This window comes from Carassius auratus, chromosome 1, assembly GCF_003368295.1.
Source record: "Carassius auratus strain Wakin chromosome 1, ASM336829v1, whole genome shotgun sequence".
NCBI classification, from domain to species: domain Eukaryota; kingdom Metazoa; phylum Chordata; class Actinopteri; order Cypriniformes; family Cyprinidae; genus Carassius; species Carassius auratus.
The window spans coordinates 2,690,967-2,718,466 of record NC_039243.1 but is presented as its reverse complement, the minus strand read 5'-3'; the positions used below and the strand labels follow the sequence as shown (position 1 = coordinate 2,718,466).

The 27,500-nt window shown below is 35.4% G+C and overlaps 2 protein-coding genes and 1 long non-coding RNA gene across 7 annotated transcripts in view; 1 reads left to right on the top strand and 2 right to left on the bottom strand.

The window, feature by feature from the left end:
- The window catches only part of LOC113113943 (protein NLRC3-like), a 21,999-nt gene extending 13,720 nt beyond the window's left edge, over window positions 1-8,279 (bottom strand). Inside the window, exons 1-4 of one of the 5 annotated variants that reach the window (XM_026280565.1) lie at window positions 8,201-8,276; window positions 5,913-6,067; window positions 5,657-5,824; window positions 2,154-4,091 (exon numbers count right to left, since the gene is read on the bottom strand). In XM_026280565.1, the coding sequence (XP_026136350.1) occupies window positions 2,154-4,091; window positions 5,657-5,824; window positions 5,913-6,067 (2,261 nt within the window). In that variant the 5' untranslated portion in view covers window positions 8,201-8,276. Of the gene's footprint in view, window positions 1-2,149; window positions 4,092-5,656; window positions 5,825-5,912; window positions 6,068-8,200 lie in introns of those variants that run through there. The other 4 variants (XM_026280654.1, XM_026280900.1, XM_026280740.1 and 1 more) reach the window with 4 other exon arrangements.
- A 6,410-nt stretch (window positions 8,280-14,689) lies between these two features.
- Window positions 14,690-16,706, top strand: LOC113116218 (uncharacterized). The gene is made up of 4 exons (XR_003294350.1): window positions 14,690-14,842; window positions 15,947-16,100; window positions 16,178-16,297; window positions 16,385-16,706. It is a non-coding gene; the product is annotated as an uncharacterized LOC113116218 (long non-coding RNA).
- Window positions 16,707-26,302: 9,596 nt separating this feature from the next.
- The window catches only part of LOC113113875 (tripartite motif-containing protein 16-like), a 3,518-nt gene continuing 2,320 nt past the window's right edge, over window positions 26,303-27,500 (bottom strand). The window contains exon 4 of the mRNA XM_026280439.1: window positions 26,303-27,102. Coding sequence (XP_026136224.1) covers window positions 26,540-27,102 — 563 coding nt within the window. The 3' untranslated portion in view covers window positions 26,303-26,539. The remainder of the gene's footprint in view (window positions 27,103-27,500) is intronic.

Sequence of the window (27,500 nt, the reverse complement as noted above, 5' to 3'; positions counted from 1 at the left end):
TGCTTCAGCTGCATTAGTTTGAGTCAGTGGTGTTCACAGGAACAGTAACTTGCTTTGCTTTATTAACTTTATTAACTTTAATCAAGGTCACAGTCATTCAAGATCAAACGAGACGTGTTGAATAAATGCTTGATATGTAGTTTATCTTCACAGTAAGAGACAGAGATGAATTCACTGAGTCACGTATGTGGAAATCAAATCCTTTAAAATTAGCTTAATGAAATAAAAGAGTCCTGAATGAGAGCATGATGGAATAAAACAGATGAATTTAATTCTCTGTCAGCTGCTGAAGATCTTTTAAATGATTGTTTAAGAGTCCTGAAATTATATTAACATTTACTATTTATTTGACTATTAATCATCATCTATGAACTTACAGCTCTGTGGAAATTAATTTATTATGTCTGTGGGTGACTGCATTCATGTTTAAAGTATAGGTTTTGCATTAGTGCACAGAAATTAATAGAGCATAATACAGATTATTTCACACAATAAACGTGTTTAAAATCATGGGTTGTAATGAGACACTGATGAGATGTGTGTCCTTTACTGCAGATTCACTATTCACTATAAAAGACTAAAAATAACACTTTCAGAAAGTATTTCATAATGACCTATTCTAGATCAGGACAAAAACATTAATAATTCTGATAACCTGACTCTGAACGGGACTCTAATGTAATGCGTTCGCTGTTTTGTTTGTACAGTTACTACAGTGAACTAGTTTTTGTTCGTTTCTATTCATTTCAAAGCAAACAATCATGCGATCATCTCCACTAAATCTATAGTATATAATCTACACATCATCTATAGTACAATACAGACACAAGCAGCAGTCATCAGGTCCAAGCAGAAATGATTAGAGATCTGACTCAAATCAACCTCATGATGTGTTTTTACAGGAAAGTCCTGCTTGAATCTTCACTGAAAGTTTGATGACAACATCAATCAAGGGGTTTCAGAACGGCAGAATTCACACAAATCTCTGCATTAATTGAAGAAATGAACAGATAAATGAGTAAATGAGAAGAAGGAGCAGGTTTGTTGTGGATCTGAAGCCGTGTCTCTGACATTGTTGAGCAGCGCTCGAGCACTAAACTACTGATGAACTTTTCCTGAAACACACAGAAGAATCTTCTCCAGCAGCGTGTTCACGAGAGAGAAGCTCTTCATTCCTCTCCTTCACAATCATAAAGATCATCAGTGGTGTCCTGCACATCATTGTTTTGAGCTGACTGTGAGATCTGATGCTCTAGAGCTGGATTTGTGTTTATTATAGTCTTCAGATCCTGATCTGATATATAGACCCTCTTTTATTTCTGTGTTTGGACACTAATGTTGTGAATCAGGGCTTGTTCTGTAGTCCTTCACAGAAATGAGTCACATCTGAGTTTGTAAAAGTCATTTTCACAAAAGACTGACATGTAAATGGATATTTAACACAGATCTCATTAAATGACAAACTCTTAGCTTGTTTTGTGTGAATAATTCATGTCCGTGTGTGAGCTGCTGAAATGTAAGTTTTAATCTTTTATTTGTGACATTAATGTGGTCACAATGCTGACAGAGTAAATATGTGTTAGAAAACTAGACCTATATCACTCATAATATTACCATTCACACTCATCCACCTTTTCTATGGTTTGATTTATTTTATGTCATAATGCAGAGCTCTTTAAATGTATAATAATGTAAAATAGTGTCTAGTGCTGTACAGTAAAGAGTAAGCAGACGTCAAGCTCTGTCTTCACTGTAATAGTTCACTGTAACAGCAGTCAAACAGCTGCAACATTCAGCATTTATGATCAATAATTACTGCAGATTAAATGTTATTATAGTTATTAATATTAGCAGTAGTTGATATCATGATTGTGTCTTGATTGAGAGTGAAATGTGTGAATGTCAGCTTTACTGATCAATGTGTGGAGCGTCTCTTTGCTGCAGCTGCTGCTGATTTAATGAACCAGTTTCTCATGTGACGGGGTTGTTTTTACCTTTTACTCTAATATCTACTGGATTAAAAACACATGTTGGGACTCCTTTAAGATTCTGGCCTGTTATTCAGGAGAAAATCTCTCATTCAGGAACATTTATTTTAAAGGAGTCAGATTCATTATTAAATATGATCCTTTAGTTGATGATGAAACACTCACAGAGCTTTTCTGCAGTTGATCACAGCTGGTATCAGTCTTCTTCTCCCCTCATCTGATGTCTTGTATTTCTTGAGGTTCAGTTCATCCAGTGTCTCCTCTGACATCTGAAGCATGTAGGAGATTGTTGAGCAGTGAGCAGCAGAGAGTTTCTTCTCTGAGTGTTTGTCTGATTTCACAAACTCCTGAATCTCTCTGAACAGAGTCTGATCTTTCACTTCCAGCAGACAGAGGAACAGATTGATCGACTGATCAGCTGAGAGACGATAACCTCTCTTGACCATCAGTAGATCATCATCATCATCATCATCATCATCATCATCATTACCTCTCTTGATCTTCTGTTTAATGTACCGTGTGGTTTTCCTGATGGTCTCTGAGCTGTTCTCTGTGTGTGTCAGTAGATCCTGTAAGAGTCTCTGATTGGACTCCAGTGAGACGCCCAGCAGGAACCGCAGGAACAGATCCAGACGTCCATTCTTACTCTCAAGAGCTTTATCTACTGCTGATGTTAGTAGATCATACAGAGAGTCTATCTCAGAGTCACTTTCAGAGTCTTTATCAGAGTAATATCTGTAAGGACTGAATGTATCCAGTGTTTTCTTGTTCTCTGTTAAATAGCAGTAAAGCAGATAGAAAGCAGCGAGAAACTCCTGAACGCTCAGATGAATGAAGCTGTAGACTTTCCTCTGATGAATCACAGATTCCTGCTTAAAGATCTCAGTGCAAATCCCAGAATACACCGAGGCGTCAGTGACGTCTATGCTGCTCTCAATCAGGTCCTCCTCATAGAACATCACATTGCCCTTCATCAGCTGTTTGAAAGCCACTTCAGCAAGTTTCACAATCACTTCTCTGTCGGACGGCAGGAGTTTCTCTGGATCTCTCTCTTCATACTTCTGCTTCCTCATGTTGATCTGAATCAGCAGGAAGTGGATGTACATTTCAGTCAGAGTTTGAGGGATTTCTGCACTCAGATCTTCTTCCAGGAGCTTCTGAAGCACAGTGGATGAGATCCAGCAGAAGACGGGGATGTGGCACATGATGTGGAGGCTTCTTGCTCTTCTGATGTGTGAGATTATTCTGCTGGCTTGATGCTCTTCACTGATTCTCTTCCTGAAATATTCCTCCTTCTGAGACTCAGTGAATCCCTGAATTTCTGTCAGACGGTGGATGTATTTGGAGGGGATCTGATTGGCTGCTGCTGGTCTGGAGGTGATCCAGATGAGAGCAGAGGGAAGCAGCTCTCCTTTCATCAGCTTTGACATCAACACAGCCACTGATGAAGTCTCAGTCACATCACAAACTTTCTGAGCGTCTGAAAACATCAGTGTGATTCTGCTTTCATCCAGACCATCAAAGATGAACACAACTTTACACTCCTCATAAATCTGTGAGTCCAGATCTTGAAGTTCAGAATGAAAGTCCAGCAGAAGTCTGTGAAGACTGTACTGATGATCTCGGATCAAGTTCAGCTCTCGAAATGGAAGCACAAACATGAAATCTACATCCCGATTGGCTTTTCCCTCGGCCCAGTCCAGAATGAACTTCTGCACAGAGACGGTTTTTCCGATTCCAGCGATGCCTTTAGTAAGAACAGTCTTGATCTGCTCTTTCTCCTCACATCCTGCTTCAGCGGAGGCTTTAAAGATGTGATTGCAGTAGATTGGAGTGTCTTGTGAGGGTTGTGTTCTGGCTGTTTTCTCCATCTGTAAAACCTCATGTTCTTCATTCACTCCTTCTCTCTCTCCCTCTATGATGTAGAGCTGTGTGTAGATGCTGTTCAGGAGGCTTTCATTCTCCTGGAGTTTCAGTCCCTCAAATAATCTCTCATACTTGTTCTTCATGCTGGTTTTGTGCTGCTCTTTGACTCTCTGTAGTTCATCATTCACTGCTTGAGGAGGATCCTGGGCTCGTATCTGATCGTCTCTATACACACGGTTGAGGAACAAAAAAAAAAAAAAATTAAAAATACACATAAATAATAGGGCTGTGCATTTAATCGGTAAAAAAATGTGATTTTGATTTGGCTTCCAACTACTATGAAAATACAATAATCAAGATAAAACGATTATTGCGCCCCTGTTGCAGCGCTGCGCTTTTGTTCCTCCATAAAACCAAATTTCCAGTGCAAATCAGTAAAATCATGTAACGTGACATTTGCAAAATGGGACGTGCTTGATTTATCGAAGTATATTGATTATTTTAAAAGCGTGGAAGAGAACTTGCTCTGCTCCTCAGGAAGATATAATCGCTCAGAGACAGAACAGAACACGGACATGTAAAGTCATCTTTTAGCTCAAGGTGCGCGTGCGTCTAAACGGTCAAGTGCATGCAAAAAAAGTGACAAAATGCTGGGCATGGTGATTAATCATGTCCGTCGGTCATGAAATAAATTAATGTAAAGAGTTGAGAATGAAAATACGCGTGCAACAGTCATTCGGATCCATGCCGCTCTTAAAGTGACAGTGGTATATGTTTTATTGGACGTTTTGTGTAGTAGGCTGTACCACGCCACATGAACCTTTTCATATAAACTTCAATAAATACAAAACTAGAGCCAAACTGATACTGAAATTAGACATTTATAATAAATAGTATAGTGAATAATGAAACTTGCATAAAAAAAACAAACATTAAAGCACAGTTTGTTTCAAGTGCATCTTTTTATTCTGTTGTATTTGTCCTTTGCTTTTTTATTATAGACCGTTTATTTACAATAATTTCGAGGACTTTTTGTTTGTTTGTTTGACATTCTGCTGGTCTCTACAATGTAGATGTCATAGCAACATTATTTACAGGAAATTCATATTTGATATGTATCACTATCTTTAAATAAATCACTCATATAAAGTTTTGATCATATTGCCCCCTCATTGTGTTAAATAATCGTGATTACAATATTGAACAAAATAATCGTGATTATGATTTTTGCCGTAATCGAGCAGCCCTACTGTTTACTTGGCTGTTTTATCAAATAGCATGTTTTTGCTTAGCCAGCTATGGAGAAACTAGCCAGACAACAGAGAGGCGACGTCACACACTTTAACAGCACGGTCTAACCGTGCCTAGAATTCTGGGCTGAGAACGGTTTGTAATCGTTCTGCATTTTACCAGGCTCACGAGGAAACACAACTGAAACCGTACCTGACAGCCCTTACAACCGTTCGGCCATATAGTAAAGAAAACGACTGTATTCGAGAGCGAATGAAGACCACTTTGGTGTTCAAAAACAAAACTATTATTAAAAATTATTATTCAAATCTCAAAATTGAAAATCGAATGGCAACCACCGAGCGAATATTCAAATAATATTCCAGCTCTAGATAAAAGCACCAGCTAAATGTACAATGTAAAACACTATAACTTCGTTCATAAATCTGAGGTAAAATATAAAATCAAAACTTATCTCTCAGCATGCATTCAGTATGTTTTCATGCACTCCCAAATTAACTTCACTCACTAGTTATTATTAAATCACCCACTAGTTATATGTTCACACTCACCTGGGGTCAGAGGTCACTGCTCCATCACTGGGGTCAGAGGTCACCGCTTCATCACTGAGGTCAGAGGTCACCGCTCCATCACTGAGTTCAGGAGGATGATGCATTGATCCGTCACTCTTCAGAGACACACAGCTGGGTTCTGAAGATGATATTCTTTGTTTGATCATCCTGGAGATACAGAAGTAATTATTCCTTCAGTTGTGACTTCGTTTATCACAAGTCTGTCAGTCATCTCTAATACTGGATAGTGTCTCACCTGGGGTCAGAGGTCACCGCTCCATCACTGGGGTCAGAGGTCATTGGTTCATCACTGAGGTCAGAGGTCACCGCTCCATCACTGAGTTTAGGAGGATGATGCATTGATCCGTCACTCTTCAGAGACACACTGCTGGGTTCTGGAGAGTCCATCATCTGGAGAGATACAGAAATGATTAGTTCATCTCTCAGGTCTTCGGGTCAGAGTTGTTTGTTGTTTTGCTAAAAAAAAAAAAAAAGGTGAAAAGTGAAAGCAGTATTGAACACAGAAATTAGTTCATCAGTTATGAGATGCATTTCTTGTCTGTAGTTTTTCCATTTCTTACAGTTTACAGTTTTCCCATTTCCTCTCATTGCTTTATCTTGTCCAAAATCTGCAGATCAGTGTTTACTTCAGAAAGATGATTCGGTTACATCTCCATCATTTAAACTGCGTCACAACAACTCCAAACACACACACAAACACAAAACATTTTAAACCCTACACACACACACACACACACACACACACACACACACACACACACACACACACACACACACACAAATATACCTAATTCAAATCGTATTCATTAACCTGTGTTCTCCAAATATTCAATTAAAGCTGCTCTGTTATTAATTCTCTGTTCTGGGTTTAGCAGGTGTCTCAAATTAATTTCACGGTCCTCTTTCCTCTGAACCTCTTCTAATAGCTTTCCTCTATCATCTTTAAACTTCTCACAATACATGATAACATGTTCTAGCGTTTGGTTTTCTCCACATTCACAACATCCCGTCGACGCTTGGACATTAATTACAATGTTTTATTAAGTCTGTATGTCCTATTCTGAGTCTGATGACATGTTTTCTCTCTTCTACTTCCAGATGAGTATCTTCTTTTCTCCTCTTTTGGCTGTTTTTCATATCTTTATTTCTGTCTCCCACAGCTGCTGCAATCTTTGATTTATTAGCTTTAATGTCATATCTACTGTGTGATATTTCCATTTCTCTTCTAGTGTCCCTCAGAGATTGTTTGGATGATTTGTCTGTGTCTTCGTTCTCTTTGAGCTCTGCGTGAGCTGAACACATGAATATTACGCTCCTTCTCTGCTGTAAAGTACATCATTCTTACAGAATCTGCACGACTAAACCCTGTCTAGTGTCTGACTGTTGTGCTTCAATAAGAGCAGAACTAGAGTCTGAACACACCACACGTCCTTCAATCCTGCCTCGCTTATCCATCTTAATGCATCATTACTGCTATAAACTCCTCTGAAAATACTGAGAACTCATTTAAAAACCTTACCTTTCTGGATGAATAACATCTGCAACCTCTAATTGTTCATTATCTGGATTTTTTTATGCATCCATATATACTTGTATTTTATGTCCATACTTTATCAACAGGTATTCTCTCACCTGGATTTCCTCTAGTTTCTTACTATATCATACGCTTTTTCACAGTCAAAGAACAATCTCTTTATTAAACAATGTTTTTCTAGTGTCTGTCTACTGTTCCTCGTTCCCTAAATCCACTCTGATCTGGTGATAACTTCTTACAAATAACACAATCTTTCTGTAATCTTTATTTTCTGTATAGATGGTAAGTAAGTGCTCTTGGTCTTTAGTTTGTTGGAATACTTCCTTCTGGGAATAACTATTGGCTCTTTCCATCTCTTCTGTAAAACCCCTTGGATCCAGATCTTGTTGAATAAAACCCAAAGTCTCTCAACTGAGATGTTTTATCTGACCATATCTCACTCCGTCTTGTCCAGCTGCTGATTCTTTCACTCTTTTTAATGCTTTCTTAAATTCAGTCATTTCAAATGTCCAGAACTTCCCTTCTGTCTTTTACTGTCAGCTTTATTCTGAACATCTCTTCTCTTCATCTCTTTCTCTCTTCACACAAGTTTCTAGAAGAGTTGACTTTTATAAGCTCCTCTGGAAACATTATTGTCTTCTCTTCATCTGTTTCTGCTAACTCTTCTCCTCTTCTGAGAACAGTTCAATCAAATCTATTACTTATTCCTCATATCTCTTTTAGTCTTTCTGACCACCACATCTTAAACCTCTTTACGATTGATTACATTTTATTTTCAGTTTCTTTTTCTTTCAGGTTTCTTTTATTTCTTATAGCTTCATTGCGATCTTCATCCCAACACGGAAACATTTTCTTCTTCCTGATTGTCTTTACATCATTTTAAACTGTCACAACAACTCCCTCAAATCTCTGTTAAAGTGTGAAGAGTTTAACACGAGAGCGACATTCTACAATAATACATGATATTAGAAGCTGACAACTCAACTTACCGTCAACTCTGAGACCTGAACAGAAGGAGTTTAACTCTTCAGAACACGCCTTTACTCTCGAGTTTACTTTCGGTTTCGATACTCTTCTTCTTCTTCTTCTTCTTCTTCTTTTAAAGGCGGTTACAAACTCATTTAAAGGTGTATTTGCGCCTCCTGCTGGAGTGGAGTGTGGAGCGTGACGGATATTAATACACAAACCTTAAACAAACAAACAAACAAAATGCTACAATTATTCTGTACACTTCATTACGTGGTCTTAAATCATATTTATTAAACCTATTGTTTTCAAATAACTTATAATTGTATAATATACTTTATACTGTGCTGAGCATTCTTTAGTATTGTCTTAACTGTTCTATTTTCTATATTCAGAATACTTTATTCTTCTATTAATCTCATTCTTTCTCTTTCATGTGCTTCTCAGTTTAATAGTATATGTTCACAGTCTCTGGTAGACCACATTTAATAAATACCTCAGACATAATTTTACAAGTGTCATACAAGTGTCATAATTTTGACAATTGAAACATTGTCACTGAACAGGTTGTCCTCCGGTGTGACATCATTTCCTGTTTTTAAACTCCACGGACAACTTTAATTAGTTAAAGGGCCAGAACAGTGTTTTACTGCAGATTTGTCAACTACACAAATCTATTTTCCTATCCATATCTTGACAGATAAATATCTAGAGCAGTGGTTCCTAACCTTTTTCAACTCGCGGCCCACACAACCAAACACATATGTTTGCGCGGCCCACTTCAAAAAAATTAACTGACCCCGCTATTGTTGGGTTAATAACTTAGTACTCAGAAGCTGGATTTTAAACTGTATTTATTGAATAAACTAGGGCTGTGCGATATGAAAAAAAAAAAAAAAAAACTATCGCGATTTTTTTTATCAATTTTGCAATTGTGACACACATCGACATGCTTTTACAGTCATAAATGCATTCAGGATTAATTTGAAACATATTTCCAAAAGAAAACCAACCAGAGCTTTATCAAAAAGTCATCTCTAGAACAGACATAAGTCCAAATTATCACTATAGTGAAGATGTAAAAAAATGTATAGACTTGTGGCAAAAAAAAAAAAAAAATCCTGTATACAGGGACTTTTTTTTCTTTTTTGCCATGCATTGTTCATAGAGCTCATTAATTGTAGCGGTGCCTCAGGTGTTTGCAGTGTATGCGGTCAGCAGTGAGAACGCATAAATATAACGCGAAAGCACATTAAAATAATGCACGAGTGCGAATCTATCTGTTCGCAGCAGATTTCCTTTGCTCTGTCACAAAACCAGTCGTGCTTGCTCAGATACACACTGCTTTGCGAGGAGAGAGTGTGCACACTAAAAACGTGTCTCCTCTCACTTAAACTGCATCCTGTTCACTAACAAATTCACTCTATGCTCATGTGTTAGACATGAATTATCGCACGTTTTTATTTCTAACCTTTTACCGCAGTGAGAATGCTCAGATCCGTCAACATTGGCTCAGAAAAAAGGCGCATCACAGACAGTGTGTGAACCTGGAGTTAGGCATATGCCCAGTCTCTGTTCTCGCGCTAGGCGCAATGCATTCTGATGGGATCGGATACGGGAGGTCAGGGCCGCGGAACATTGTGGTATAAAGCGATTTAGAAATCGCGCAAGCTCAAATCGTGATTTTAGGACGTTTTCTTTCAATCGCACAGCCCTAAAATAATTGGCGGCCCACCTGCAATACCATGGGTTGAAAACCACTGATCTAGAGTAAAACAAACTGATCAAACGTTAGAGTCAGGTGTCAGTGTGTGATGTGTTCATTGGGATGGATGTGAATGTTTCGCTGAAACTGTAGGTTTGGGGTCCTTTTGAAAATCTGCTTAGGGCCCAAAACACTCGAGACGGCCCTGGGTACAACTCTAAAACTGAAAATGAAGACTTATTTGATACATTAGAAATGTGCTGAACACATTGTTTATCCAAATTCACTTTTATTAATTGGCGGTGATTTTAATATTACTCTAGACGAGTCTCTTGACAGATGGCCTCCTCGTTCTCCAACTTCTTCCAATATCAGACTTAAGGAGAAAAGAGAAATTCCCTAATTTAAAACCCTTCACCTGGAACAATAAGGCATGTGCTGTCATGTCTCGTATTGATTATTGGCTATAGCTTCTTGTAGCTTACAGAAAGAAAAGATTTTAATTCACATTCTTCCTCTGCCATTGACAGACCATAAAGCAGTTTCTATTAATGTTGGCCTACAATCTTTCTCCAACAACCACCTTCTTCTTCTTCTTCTTCTTCTTCTTCTTCTTCTTCTTTTAAAGGCGGTTACAAACTCATTTAAAGGTGTATTTGCGCCTCCTGCTGGACTGGAGTGTGGCGATTGATGGATATTAATAAACAAACAAACAAACAAAATGATACAATTATTCTGTACACCTCATTACGTGATCTTAAATCATATTTATTTAAACCTATTGTTTTCAATAATTTTATAATATACTTTCAAATATCATTTGAAAGATGACAGTCTCACTCAAAGATCTCACTCTATTTTCTCTGACGATGAAAACATTGAACTAATTCTCTTCAAAAGCACATTATGATATTAATAAATGAGAGCCGAGGGCCTTCATCAGATCCAGACAGAGATGATGGAGAAGGGGAACACAATTCAGATTATTTTCTTCAATTAGAAAAAAGTGATTTAAAAACAGAGTTTCAGATTTGAATATTAATGGTATATTAACACATGAGCCGAGATCTATTGCTGGTTATTGTTCATCCTTCTATAGCTCTCTTTATGAATCTAGATTTAATGAAAAAGATACGAATGATTTCTGAGATAGTCTTAATAAAACTAAATCTAGAAGTGAAGACAGAAAGCATCTGTGTGATAATTCTCTGTGTATAGAGGAAGTCTTACATGCTATTAAGGAACTGAAGTGAAATAAATCCCTGATGTGGATGGATCAACTTCTGAATTCTATCAATCTGTTTCTGAAGAACTTGCTCCGTTTCTCTTCAACGTTTTTCTCAGAGTATAGATTGTGAAAAGCTTCCACCCATCCTCACACAAGACTTCATGACCTTCACACCTAAACCAAAAACACACACACTGTTCTTCCTCTGTTCACAACTACTGTCTGATTCTGTTAAACACAGACTTTAAGAGGAATCACAGCTGAGATGACATCATCACCATCAGCCAATCAGCACATCACACCACTCTCTGTTTAAAAGATGTTCTTCATATTATTCAGATCTCCTCTAAAGCTTCAGCTCTTCAGTTGAATATTAATAATTGTGAATTAATGTCTCTTAAGCTGTGTGATTCACCATCTATCTGTGGTGTCCCTATAAAAACTGAAATCTCATATTTAGGTCTAAAGATTGTAAAGGATGAAGAGAGAAGACGTGAGCTCAATATTTGCTCTGTTATTGATAAGATGAAGAACAAATTGAATCAGTGTTTACTAAGAGACTTCTCTTTGAGGACATCTCAAGACTCACATATACAGCTCTTTCTCCAGCAGTCAACAATAGTATTTACAAGACTGCTGACAATATGCTTTTCAGTCTTTTATGGAGAAATAAAACCCATTATATGAAGAAATCAACTGAAACTGGAGGATTGAACTTCTTGGACTTTAGCTCTCTTAATAATACTTTTAAAGTAAACTGGATCGAACGATTAAAACAGAACAACAACTAGTTTATGAAGATTATTCCTCATTGTATTTCTGCTCAGGTTGGACGTCTTCATTTTCTTCTGATTTGTAACTACAACATTTCTAAACTTCTGATAAAGTTTTCCAGTTTTCACAAACAAACGCTTCTCTCCTGGAGTTTAATTTAGAAACATAATTTCTCAGCGAACAGATGTTTTATATGGAATAATAAGCATATTGTATCTAAATCTGAATGAAAATCTGGTTTTGGTGAGGCACCTTTTGAGCAAGAAGGTGTTGTGTTCACTTGTTGTGAATAGTTGTCTAAATGTCCTAAAGAATATGCTGTAGTTGTGGATGGTGTAAAAACACGTCCCAATCTTCTCTGCAGTGCTTGGATCCTGCTGACACTGCTGTGGCTCCAGTTTGTTCTCTTCTTCCTCTGTTCAACACAATCATCCACAGCTTCAGCTCTTTTTCAGACGGATGTTGTCTCCAACTTTCTGGAAGAACTGTGTTGATGCTTTGATATGGATCAAATCTGGAAATGAGCTCCTCACAAAGATTTCAGCACAAATAAAGGAGAAGAAATGTCTTTCAAACTCATTTAGAAATATTAGCCCAGTCACTTTTTCCTTGTAAAGCAATGTCTCAGATGACCATCCTTTGTGTCCACCTCAAGATCTGGGACTGAAACAAATGCTGGAGAACAAGAAAATCCCTGCTATAATCTAGGCTTTGTCTGATGAATAGTTCATTGGTGAATCAATGAAAGCTGTTGATTCTTCACAGCAAAATCCCCAGTGTTAATTTAACACTCTGAGTGTGGACTCATATAAACACTGAAGCAGTGTTAAAAGTAACACTGAAGCAGAGTTGAAGTTAATGAGATAATTAAGAAGTTAATTGAGTTATGATTGACCATTATTGAAGACACCTGATGTTAACAAGCAGAATCACCAAACGAGAAAGTCACAATTTGTGTGTCACCATTATAGTGTTCAGTGTTTGCTTTAGTTAGGATCTTGGCTTGTTACTTCTTAAATTAAAAGTTTGTGTATCAAGCCAAGAGCAAAAATCATCGAGTGGTGATAATTATGTTTTATAGTAATCGTTGCTTGACCTTAATCACTGAACTCATTTACAGTCTCTTCTCTTCTTGTCGATCATTATTGATTGTAACAGCTTTGATTACTCAACGAAAGAGTCTGTATTTTCTATACATTTTGTAAGCGTCTCAAATGATTCAGATTTTTTTTTTATTAAAGAGTTCTAATTTTAGGCACACACAGATAACAAGAATCAGCGTATTAATCTCAACAACGGTGACAAACAGCATATTCAGATAAACAGACCAACTCTGAACATCACAAAACTAGATACTAAAAATGAACATAAAAACAGCAAAAGTTAAATATAGTTAGAATAAAAAGTTAAAAAGACAGATCAGCTCATAATTTATTCATGCCGCAATGCATGATGGGAGCCATGGATGAGTTTTTATTGGCTACAACATGCTTTTTTGATGGTCACCGTTGTTGTGATGCTCATGCTGATTCCTGATGTCTGTGTGTCTAAGCTAAAGATTTTTTTCTTTATGTAGAACTAAGTTTTAAAAGCATGTCATACTATGGTAAAATGCTGGATCACTTTTTTATCCATCTAATTCATGGACACAGTAAAAAAACCTGAACTCAGGCATTCAGGCCACTCCATGACAATTAGTCCAAATCACAATCAATACCAAAAGATTGGCTTTGCTGTGATCTTTCTGTATGATATAATTCAGTCACCACAGCCACATAAAATCTAAAGATAATAACTGAAGGGTCAAGATCCCAACTAAAGCAAACACTGAACACTATAATGGTGACACACAAATTGTGATTTTCTCGTTTGGTGATTCTGCTTGTTAACATCAGGTGTCTTCAATAATGGTCAATCATAACTCAATTAACTTCTTAATTATCTCATTAACTTCAACTCTGCTTCAGTGTTACTTTTAACACTGCTTCAGTGTTTATATGAGTCCACACTCAAGAGTGTTAAATTAACACTGGGGATTCTGCTGTGTTCTGATGCATTTGTTGCAATATTTAATGTGTTTTACTGTAATAACAGCAGATTTGAGAGGAATAAATAAAGGATAAAATACTGCATAGAGTAGTCTGTGTTTAATTTAATTTGATCTGCTTTTAGGTTTCAGAGGTTTCAGAATCTTTAAAGGACACATGCTTGCTTTGTAAATGTATTTTAAAAGAAGTCATGAATGTGAAGAAAAAGGTAATATTAACAACTCTTCTATAGATACAAGCATCTGATGACAGACACTTTATTTTAATATTTTAAAGGAAAAAAAACACACACACTCATATCAGGGTTCTGTGAGTCTTAAAAGTCTTAATTTGTCCTTCCACGAATGATAGCCTTAAGTCTGAAATATCTAACGGTGTCTGAGGGAAGTCTACACATACTTCAGTCAAGATCATTAACTTCATTCATTAACTTGAGAAGCAAAATGAAGATAGGAAGTCTTGTTTTCTGAGAAATGTTTTTACGCTCAATGCTAGAATCAGCATACGCCTTTATTTTTTATACATTTCCCAGAAAACAATACTGCTTAAGTCACTTTGCTTCTCTTGTAAATGTATCTTTAAATATTAGTTTTGGAAAACAAGTAGAACATATGGAGGAAGAGCATCAAGTGTTTTTGCCGTGTGATCAGTAGAAGTCATAGACAGATGCTGGAAGTTTCCTTTTCTAACTGTGTTTGTGTTAATAATAGTCACTGTATGCTTCATAGGCATTTCATATTATGAACTGTATATTATACAATTAATATGTAATGATAATAAATGTATAAACTATTAAATAGACATGAACCAGTGTTTCTTCAGAGATAAAGCTCTGTTCGTAGTGATCTGGAATCTGGCTTTGGGAGAGGAAGCCGTGGCCAACCTGCAGTCGTGGCTGCTCAACATCCAGGTCAGGAAACCATATACAGTGGAAACCAGATATTAACTTACACTTTAGAAAGAAAACACACACAACAATTCTGTTTTTCTTTACTGCCATACATTAAAACAAAAAAGTGATTAAAAAAATGCATAAAAATTCTCTCTTGCTCGATTCTGACATTTAACAGATGCAACAAATATGTTAATATTCATTGATCTAGAAAAGACAAAGTTTGCTCAAATTTAACGTATGACAGTAAAGAAAAAAAAAGTTTTTCTGAAGTGTATGTGAATATCTGGTTTCAACTGTATAACACTGGCAAATGACAAACACACTTAATGAAGTTTGTTTTGTTTATTTGTTCAAATAGGCATTAATCAATAATCAATAATGTTTATATACTGATGGATTTGACAATAATTAGCATTTGCCAGTGAGAACTAAATTAACTATTATTGAATAGTTTAATGATAATAAATGCCATTTTGGAATTGCAAACAAATACATTTTTAAAGAGTTTTATTTTTATTTATATATTTATTTTATTTACTTATCATTGCATATATCGTAACATCATATCATTATTTACTTATTTATTTACTAAACAAATTATGTTTATTTATTTAGGAAATAGTTTAATGATAGTTAATTAAATAAACAGTTCTTATTTTATTTTATATATATACACATTATATTTATTCAATATATATAATACATTTTATGTATATATATATATTATATTATATATTATATATATATATATATATATATATATATATATATATATATATATATATATATATATATATATATATATATATATATATATATTTTTTTTTTTTTTTTTAATTCATGTAATAGTTTATTACTATTCACAACCTAAAGCTTTTGTAATGTCAGCTAAAATACAGAGTGTTAGTTAGCATATTTGCTAATACAGCAAAGGCAAGTTGAAAATGCAGGTGTTGGAACTAAAATCCTTAATGACGAAAGGGGAAAAATAACTGCAGAAGCACTATATATCCAAACACCAAACACTCTCTTTACAAACACAAAGTTGGCATGAGCTTGTCATTGTGGAAGTCATTTTTCTAGCCGTCTAATGACTGTCTGAATGTGTTTGTGCTCCAGGCTCGTGCTCCTAACTCTGCTGTCATCGTCGTCGGGACGCATCTGGACCTCATAGACACTAGTTTGGTACGGAGCGCGTGGCCACGCTGAGGGCCTACATCCTGGCACTCTGCAGAACCAGCGGATCCCCCGACATCACACTCAAACACCTCCAGTTAGTCTGGTGATCACAACTTCAGCTTACTTTCCTCAGTAGAAACTCTGTTTAGCTGTGTGTCTGTGTGTCTGCAGTGAGCTGTCGTGTAAGACGCTGGAAGGCATGGACGTGCTCAAGAGGCGGTTGTTTCAGCTCGGCTGCTCCATGAGGGACATCAGCAACCCTGCTAGCTGTCACAGATTCTGGGAAGACTGGTTAGTGTTCGTTAAGCCTGTACGTACAGCAGTTGTTCCTGACATCTATTCATCTATTTGTATGTCTGTTTTTGGTGTTTTATACAGATCCCCAAAAGTTAGCTGACCCTGCAGGAGGCCATAAAAGCAGAGCGTGTGAGGAGAGACGAAGCCGACGAGGTCCAGTACCTGACGGACTCTGAACTGGAGCACATCATTGAGCAGAGTCCGGCCAGTGATAGCAAAGATTAGCAGGATCTGCAGACGGGTAATGCACAAAGAAAAATTCATGTCTATTCAGAAATGCTATCAATTCATATTTGTTTATGTTTATTAAATATTGAAAAAATATATGGTTATTTTTAAGATGCATATTTTTATATTTCTGTTCTGAATTAACTAACATATATTTATTTAGTCATTTATTCAATGGTCAGAGAGGTAGTGCAGCTTCTATAAATAATTTCAAAAACTAATGTTTTAAAATATATCATTATATGTTTTATTATACGTCAAAATGTTTTAAAAAATATATTATTATTCTTTAAAGTACATATTTATGTTTCTTTTCATTACTTAAGTAAAAGTATTTATATGCATTGCATTTTTATTTAATTATATTTATTTTATTTTATTGACTCCATTTAAGCAACTATTAAACAGTTCATATTTTTCCAATTCTGTTTTTTATTAATATTTTGAATCAGTTATGATTTTTTTTCTATTTTTTCGTCTTAAATTGTAAGTGATGTGTGTGTGTGTGTGTCATTTTTAGTAGTTTTGTTTTCATTATGTCTATATAGCTTTTAATGTTTCTTTCATTTTCATTTGAGTTATTTTAGTACATCAAACCAAATTAAAATGAGAAAATAGCTGAAATAAAAAGCTGTTCTATATGTTCATGTTTTAATTCCTATTTCAATTAGTAAATTGTGAGCATGACAAAATCTTTATATACATAATAAGAAATATAAGAATTGCCCGGCACATTAGTTATGTAATTATTATTATTATTATAGTTTTCTATATCTGTGCATCTGGGGTTTATTTCTTACAGTGGCACACTGGTGCAACATATATTATTTTCCCACTCAGTTATGTCATAATAACAAGATGTCATTTTAATAATCTAAGTGTCCCTGGAGCACAGTCTTACGTCTCTGGGGGATATTTGTAGCAACAGCCAAAAAAAAAAAAACATTGTATGGGTCAAAAATGATAGATTTTTAGTTTATGCCAAAAATCATTAAGATATTAAGTAAAGATCATGTTCCATGAAGATAAAACCTAACTTTTGATTTTTAATATGCATTGCTAAGAATTAAAGGCGATTTTCTCAATATTTCCATTTTTATGCACCCTCATTTTCCAGATTTTCAAATAGTTGTATCTCATCCAAATATTATCCTAACAGACCATACATCATTGGAAAGCTTATTTATTCATGATGTATTCATCTTAATAATAAAATGACCCTTGTGACTGGTTTTGTGGTCAAGGGTCACATATTTTCTTGTAATAATGTTTTGACATTGTGTCAAAAACCCCATGTTGTTATTTAATTGACAGTTCCTCCGATGGATTCCTGTAGGTGACTTCTTGGTGTGACTTCTGTAATGTGAGAGCTGCATTACAGCGGTTTTCTCTGTGGATCTCACAGCGATCAGTTTCCTGATGGAGACCGGCTCCAGTCATGGCTTGTGTAAGCTCTACTTCCTGGACGCCGTGTGGCTCTCCGAGTGTTTGGAGCGGATCATCAACCTGAGGGGCTCGTAACGGCCGAGGACCTGCGCATGCTGCTGGTGGGCACCGGCTTCACCCAGCAAACTGAAGAACAGTACTTCCAGTTCCTGGCCAAGTTCCAGATCGCTCGACCAGTCGCCAGCAACAGGTTCAAACTACAGCTTCCTGTTCTTTTCATCACTTCAGTATATTTATCACTTTATATGGAGCGCGTCTGTCTCTCGCTCTGTTCTCTGTCAGTTCATGTCTAACAATAAGAGCAACATTTATATTTATTTTCTTCAATGTAGATTTGAATCCATTTGAAGTATTGGGTTTTAAATGTTTTTTATTGCATGACTAATTGTGAAAAAAATGCTAGAATATACAATTTATATATATACGTGATGTACATGTGACCCTGGGGTATATTTGTAGCAATAGCTAAAAATACATTGTTTTTATGCCAAAAATCATTTTGATATTAAGTAAAGATCATGTTCCAGGAAGAGATTTTGTAAATTTCCTACTGTAAATATATCAAAACTTAGTTTTTGATTAGTAATATGCATGGCTAAAAAATTAATTTGAACAACTTTAAAAGTGATTTTCTCAATATTTAGATTTTTTTGCACCCTCAGATTCCAGATTTCCAAATAGTTGTATCTCTGCCAAATATTCCCCTTTTAAATAAACCATACATCAATGGAAAGCTTATTTATTCAGCTTCAGATTATGTATTAATCTCAATTTCGAAAGAAAAAATTGACACCTGAGACTGGTTTTGTGGTCCAGGGTCACTTTTTTTTTTCTTAACGTAATGCATATTATGACATAAATTAAGTATTGAGTTTTAATTTAATTAATTTATTTATTAATGTTATAATATATAGTAATAATATTTTATTTTTTTGTTTTGCATTTCTATTTCTATTCTTCTTAACTTTTAATATATATTTTAACCCATATGAAATGTATATTTACTTATTTTTCTGCAAATGCATATTTTTATAGTGAATGTTTTAATATGTAATAATACTGTTTTAGTAACATGCATCGTATGCATAACATATTCTTCATATGTATGGAGTTTGGGAAATTCTTTCTTCTCTTCATAGTTATCTGTTGCCGCACCTTTGCCCCCCAAACCTGCCCTGGACATCGGCTTTCGGCAGCAGAGCAACAACTCCATCCAGCTGCATTTCAAGATGAGCTTTGTTCCTGCGGGATTCTGGGAGCGCTTTATAGCCAGGATTGCTAATCAGTTTGAAGCAGATGGACGTGCAGGTAATCACACATCCTGAGATGACCAGCTAAAGTCAGAACTGCAGTCATTGCAAACGGAGAATTAGAGACACACGCTGACCATGCTTCAGCAGCCAATGAAAGCTCATCTTAAGACGCTTTGCATGCTTTCGCAGTCTCATCTCCCCCAAATAGCCCTGTGGCAAAATTAGGCTAATGCACAGAAAAAAATCTCATTGCCATTTTGCTGATATTTATTCATTTATTTGTTTGTTTGTTTTTTGTTTTTTACAAAATATTATATTTAAAAAAATATATCTATAAAATACAAATATATTTAAGAAAAATAGAATTCCTATGATAGTTTTGTTTATAGTATAACTATGACAATTCTATATTATATTATCAGTATTATTGTTGTTAAAACTATTAAGCAAAATGTTATTAATTGACTTCAACAATGATTAGATAGGACCCGTAGTATTCAAAAACAGCACTAGACTGAGATGATGAAACAGTTTTGATGCAAAACAGAAGTACCAACATCACTTGTGAACATAAGACGGAAATCAAAGCCGTGTCACGATGAACGTGATGATGTCTTGAGAAACATCCTAAACCCATAACCGTTGGTTATTAATATGGATGTGCAGCTGTTTGTTGCAGCATGGTGTTAATGTTGCACTGTGGGAGTTTACAGTATTAACACGCTGTCAGTCAGACAAACATCATACACACACTGGTATCATGAGTGATTCATTAGTCCACAGAAAGCCTGTTAATGACAGCACACACCTGCTCCAGCAGCACTTCACATGTGACACCGCACACAATGTCTGTGGAGAAACAAACTCACTGCTGCTGAGATTATTAGCACATGCATGCAGTTCTGATTGTGTGTGTGTGGTATTTATTTTTGTTTTCAGAAATTACATAAAAGGGTGATTTTTTACATTTTTTATTTATTTATTTTTCATTTTTTATATTTTTTCATTCTTTATTTCTTTATGTTTAAGCCTCGCGACAACATTTAATATACATCATGATATTTATATATTTATTCAGATATGGCTTAAAAGAGTATTTGTATAGTAATTGAATTTAATAGTTTTATTATTTTCTATTTTCATTGTTTTTATTATTATCATGTATTATTAGTTTAATTTTCAGCCTTTTTTACAACATTAATTATTCATCTTGATGTCTTTGCTCAGAGAGAGGCTTTATATACATATATATAGTAATATTATTTATGAATTGTTTGTTTGGCATTTTTATTTAGTTTTATTTCAGCAAGATTTCTTTTCAAGCAGTCACTATAAATAAAAGTAGATTCTTTTCATTTTAATAATCATTCAAATCTGCCTTTTTCTCTGGAGCCCTTTTGATTAAGCCATGATTAATGTCTTTTTAAATGGACATGAGCAGCATGCATTTCTGATTAGCATGCACATGATGTTCAGTGTTTGTCCAGCGATGACGGGGAGTGAGAGCGACGGCTCTCGTCTCATTGAGCAGTATGCTCCCTGTCCGTACTGCAGCTCTGGGCCCCGAGGGTCCGACCCAATGCCTCTGTCCCGCTCCAGACACAGCACCGTCCACTACTTCAACATGGAGGACTGCGTCCTGGCAGCCGTGGACCAGGAGCACATCACCTGCCCCAAACACCCCAAACCCGTCCCGCTACAGGAGCGGGTGCCGAGCTCTTCATGACCCACTTCCCGTCACGGTATGAGAACAGTTACACTTTTAACCGTCTCTTGACCTTTTTTTACATTGTCACACCAGTTACGGTGTGTATAAAGTGATGAAAACCAGCTAAAAACCACAAAACAAGATCACAGATCAAATACAATGCTCATAAAGGCAGAAGTAATTCCTGTTGTTTTCCCACCAAAATGATGTCACTTCCTGGAGGGTGATGTCATAAAGGAACCAGTTTTTGTTAGTTAGCGGGATGGAGAGTGATATTGAGGACGCAGGAACAGCTTATAAATGATTCACAGTTAGATTTAGAAATTAAGAAAGTGCTGAAATGTTTCAGTTGCAAGAAGAAGAAGAATAAAACTGTCAAATTAATCTCATCCTACCATTTTCCAGATCACATGGTTTTAATTTGACAAAAGCCAGCTAAAAACCACAAATCATCACAGGATCCATCAAACTCAAATCTAATATTAGTGTTGTCATTTCCTGGAGGAACGACCTGTAAATGGATTCAAAATTCGACTTGTTCCATTCAAGTATGGAAACTGGAATATTTCATAGGAAATTGTCTGGGTTTTTTTGGTAATAGAATAAAAGTAATAGTATCTTTTGGTTTGCATCCATCTAGTCACAAATAAAAAGTAAAAAAAAATTGTATTTCATGCATTTAATACATGCATTTAATTACACTTACTTAATATTAATATTAATCTTTTTACATTGAATTACCAGCTAAACTATATTTATTTTTGTTTATTATTATATTATATTATAATCTATGTCTATATCCATTTGTCTATATCTATGCAACCCAGACATGTAAACAATAGTATATATTTATATATATAAGTGACTTCCAATGTTTCTTGGGAAATTATATCCAAAGCAGCTCTAGCTGAAACATGTTCACGTTCCACTTTAATGGAAAAAATGTAGGGCAAGACTTGATTTTATTAGAAGTGAAGTAAAGATGCTTTTGTAAAATTGCCATGAATTTATACATCTGATAAGTTGTTCACATTGAAATCAGGAACGTGTTAAGAATGGGCTGATCTGGATTTCACATTGACTTTTAATAAAAAATAAAGTAGTATTATATAACAGTAGCTCTGTTCTTAAGTCAAGTGAGCTAAGTAAACAGCACTTGTAGACTGCAAATTTATGCTGAATTACTAATTAACTCATTTTTTTGATCATGCAACCCCATGTATTTATACATACAAATATTAAATAAGTATAAAATTTGTTTAAGTATTGATATATTATAGGTAATTAAGTATTATTTTTTATTTTATCATGTAAGTATTTTTATTTTATTTTTTACTTTTTTTAGTTATCGCTGAAAAATTGTCAAAAGAAAATTGTGTAATGCAATTAAAATTACAATTATATATTTATATACACGATCATTATTAATAACTTATAATTTATAATTATAGAAAAATATAAATTGCTCCATTTTCTATTGATACTTTTCAACTGTGAAGAAAAAACAAATAATATTAACTTAATTATAATAGTAATACCAATATTATGTAGGCAATACTAATATAACGCTTAAAATATGTGTACATGTAACTATTCATATTTTAAAAAAATCTGAAATCTGCCACATTTTGTGTTTAGTATATGTAATAAAAAAGTAAATTAATAAAAAATGACAAAACATGACAACTGAAAATATAAATGAAAACTATAACAGTATATAAATAATGAAAAAATGTCAGATTTATCAGATAGTTGTATATTTGAATAATCATCACCGATCTGAAGTATTTTGTTTGCTGTTTTATAAAAAAAGGCATTCTTGTGTGCTTATGATGTGACTTTTGAGTTTTTAACTCTTTAAATCTTTAATTGAATGCACTTTCCAAAAACTGGAATGATATTCACGATGATTAAATCTCATGCTGAATTTGCAGGAAAAATAACAATATTCTGGTCAGATTTTGGTCACCGATGCACAAATAACCCGGTTTAAATACTTATGGTTGAAGAATAAGATGGAAAAATTGCTGATGCAGTTGTTAGTCTGAATAAATAAAGTTGATCTGCAAGTAAACATGTCAAAACAAGTTAAAGCTCATTAGGACTGGAATTACTGTACGTCTCTTCAAAGAGAAAGTTGAAAGGTCACGGTTTGTGAGTAAAGCAATTAGCTGAACCTCATTAGTAATTCCACACTGTATTAGAAACATATTCCCGTTTTTTTCCTACATCACTGAAATCAGACCACATAAGTGCACGCTGTTACTAAACGAACGACTCAACAGTCGGCAGAAAAACATTACACGCTCAAATATTGTTTCATCTTAATTATGTAGTAGAAACACGTGTTGTCATTGCTCTCTGTCTGTGAGAGAAACAGACTGAGGTTACTGTCCGCCGCTCCTCAGGCTCTCAGTACGTGCCGCTGGGTCACATGCTCACCTTCAGATCGTCACAGGCCTGGCGTATCTGCACAAGAACAACATCATCTTCTGCCACCTCAAGTCTGACAACATCCTGGTGTGGTCTCTGGAGCTGGACGACTCTGTGAACGACTACGGCATCTCGCGCCAGTCCTTCCACGAGGGCACACCTGGGTACCAGGCTCCTGAGATCCGGCCCGGGATCGTCTATGATGAGAAGGTACAGAGAGGCTCAAACTGATCTGATGCCCCCCAGCATCTGCTTACTGCCTCCATTCACACTCAATTCAGATTCAGAGGATAAATGCTTTCTCAATATCTAGTCTTTAAACTCCCGTCGTGGTCATTTAAAGACTGTTAACCCTTAGCTTTCACACTGATACCAGAAAGTGATGTTAATATGACTACATGCAAAGTACTGTTATGATGGAGACATTTCAATGTTATGCATAACTAGAAAGAAAAAGACACATTATTTATTAAATCATTTATATAAACATCACATTTCTGCTTTGAAGCTCTACAGTGCATTTTATTTTGTGTTTTATAATTGCATTTATTCATTTGACAGACACAGTTTGATGTTTCTCCTATTATTGAGCCCCATAAATATGCCCTCTATATACCGTTATAAAATGATTTAATATTTAAAATCAGCTTTTATTTTTAAATTCAGTTTTGGTTTTAATAAGTCTATGATGCACTTTTATCATTTTAGGTTTTTCATGTATTTATAAATATTTCTATTTAATTTCCCTTTATTTTTGGTGTAGTATTTGAATTGATTTTAGCTTTATTTCAATTACCAAAATTATTTGTAATAGTTTATGCTGATATGTTCAGCTTTCATTTTATTTTAAGTTTTAGAAATTTTGTTAGGGATTTTTTTTTATTATTATTATTTTTATTATTATAGTTTTTTCCTTAGATGTAATTTATTTTAGTATCTTAAACCTGTTTATATGAATTAGCTGTTATTTTTTATTTTATTATTTTTTTTTATCTAAATTTTCTTTTTAAGTTTTATTTCAATTCCCAAAAATTACTTAAGTTAAGAGTTTTGGTTGCCTTTTACAACACTGACGCTATCCAGATTTTAATTGTACTTATTTAATTGTGCATTAGGCATTGGTGTTAAACAATTATTCGGGGTTTTTTTTTTTTTTTTTTTTTTTTTTTGGATCCAGTGTTACTTTTGTGTTTTTTTAAATAATTATATATATATAATTTTTTATTGTTTTTTTTTTCTTAGCTGTAATTTTTATTAATATTATTATTAAATTTTTTTGGAATATTTTTAGTACTTCAACTTCAACTTATTTATTTGAATTAATTGCAAGGCAGCATATCTAATTTTCATTTCAGTTAAGGTTTTTAAGGTTTTTATATTAGATTTTAGCTTTATTTAAATGAATTACTATAATGATTGTAATTATTTTAGTTAAACATGATTTGTAATAGTTTGAGGTAACATTTACAGCATGTATCCAGTATTTGATTGTGCTCGTGTAAATAACTGCATTAGTGTCAGCTGATGAAGACTTCTGCTTGTTTTTCTGAACTGAGGCACAGGTTGAAATGACGTGTGATGATCAACAACACGTCACAGCATCTGTCGATAGAGATGAACTTGTTTCACACCCAGAACGATTCAGTAGTGAATCTGAGAGCGGTGCCTTCGGGCCGTTTGGAGAACATTTCTGACAGGTTCTCATTGAGATTGCATGTGCATCCCTTGTCTGTCGGCATCCAGGGATTTCCCTTCGAAGACGGATCTGAGATCCAGTGAGGCTTTTAGGGCACTTCACAAGGCTGATTTGTGTGGATCACGTCCAGCAGAACAGGAAGAAATCTCTTACCGTGTTTCTAATGGAATTAATGATCATGTTTCCTCAGCTTTCATGCGGCGTCACAAGAGAACGACAGAGGTTTGAGATGTTGTAGCTTGCTGTTTATGCTCCCAATCCACATGTCCTTTAAACAGGATTTTTAGGTCCAGATAGTATAGTTTTTGGCTGGAAATGCACCCAATGCACTCTGACTTGTTGCATTCGGCAACCCAAAAAAAACCTTACAGGCAAACAATGCACATTTTTGTCTTTCCAGCTGGGAACAGTATAGAGGTCCACGATGTTAATATTTGTCCCTTATGGAGAGAACATAAGTTATTAAACATGCATACATCCAAAAGAAAACTTCTAGAAGACGATATAATAGTATAAAGCAGCTTCTTCCACAATCTTGAGGCAGATATGTCCGATCTGAAATGAATTACAGAACGATCACATCCCTGTCCAAGCTGCTGTGTGTAACATTATGCATTATCTAGGAATGAGTTTTTTGTGCAGTAAATGAAGACACATTAGATCCATGCACTGTCTTAAACCCAGGCTCCAGAAGTCTTCTCGTGTCAGGTCAATTTGGCCTTGCTTTATGATCAGTTCTTCTGATGGCCGACTCTTGTCCAACACATACTTTAACTAAAACTAAAGATGGTTTGACAGATGAAGTAATGGTTGACTAAATAAACCCAGTACTAAGTAGTTGATCTTGATTAGGGTCCCAGTCCTTCTCCCAGCTCGCACCTGAACAAGCAGATGATGCTCTACCTGCGTCTGAATGAAGTAGCAGTGTCCTGGAGAAACATCCTCTCTGTTTGAAGAAGAGATGCTGATGAAGATGTTCTAGTGATCAAGCAGCAGATTGAAGCTCTGAAGCTCCTGAAAGACTGAATTAGAGCCAGATCAACTGTGTTCAGCAGCGATACTGTGAGTGTTTGGACACAATTCATTTAGTGAATCGAGTGTTAAATCAGCGCAGACAGAAAAATAAAGCAGACGATCAGGAGACGGATTCATTCGGAGTCAATTCAGCCTCTGATCTCAATCACATTCATGATTATTCATACTGTCATCAGTTCACATCAGGATTCAGAAACCAGTTCAGGATCAAATGAGTCACTCATGGACTTTTATTACATTTGATGAGCAGTTTACAATAGAAATATTAAAGCACACATATTACTCTGTTTATTAAAGATTCAGAACAGTATGAGTCTGATCTAGATTCATAACTTCTGTATGATGATGAAAAACTAATTAAAAATGAATAGAAATGTAGTGATGTGAGATTAGATGAGTTTGTGTGCATGTGAACATCAGAAAGAGTCTCTCTATCATTAAATATCACACAGAGACACTGAGGAATCATCAGAATAAACCCCAAACCCAGCGTAGAGGGGTTCAGTGAATGTGGTGTTGAATGTGTGTAAGTGTGTGTGTGTGTGTGTGTGTAAGTGTGTGAGTGTGTGTGTGTCAGAGACGCTGTAGAAGGACAGAGAGCCGCCCGACACGTCCACACACACTCCTACTCTCTTACAGGACGAAGGGTCAGCAGGAATAACAGTTTCATTATGATTGTGCCAGACAGAGAAACTGTTATCAGAGTAGATCAGACTCCAGGATTTGTCATTGTATCCAAACACACAGTCATCACTCCCTCTTCCTTTCCTGTTGATTCCTTTATATGACACTGATATATCAGCATAATCTCCGCTCCATTCAGTCTCCCAGTAACAGCGTCCAGTCAGACTCTCAACACTCAGAACCTGAGGAACATCAAATCTCTCTGGATGATCAGGATACGGCTGATGATCTTCCACACGTGTGATCTTCTTGTTCTCATCAGACAGAACGAGTCGAGTGTTTGCTGTGTTTGGATCCAGTGTGAGATCACAGGCATCTGAACACAAGAAGAGAGAAACATCAAGAACAACACAACACTGAAGATGTCTGTGTGTTTACAGCTTTGACTAGAGCTGTGTCTGAAAGCGCTCCCTATACACTATATAGTGCACTAGATCAGCTGTCACACATTCTGTAGTGATGTCTGAATTCTGAGTGAACGACCGTTATCTTATCTGAGCTCAAAACGCTGCTCACGAGAGGATCAAGATGTCTTTACTGTCACCTTTGAGCTATTTCATGTATTCTTGGTGAACAAAAGTATTATTGTTATTATATATATATATAATTTAAAAAAATTGTTATTTTTATTGGTAATATATAATAGCTTCCAAAAAAAGAAAAATAAATCGAAGCAGCACAACTGTTTTGTATATTGATAATAATAAATGTTTC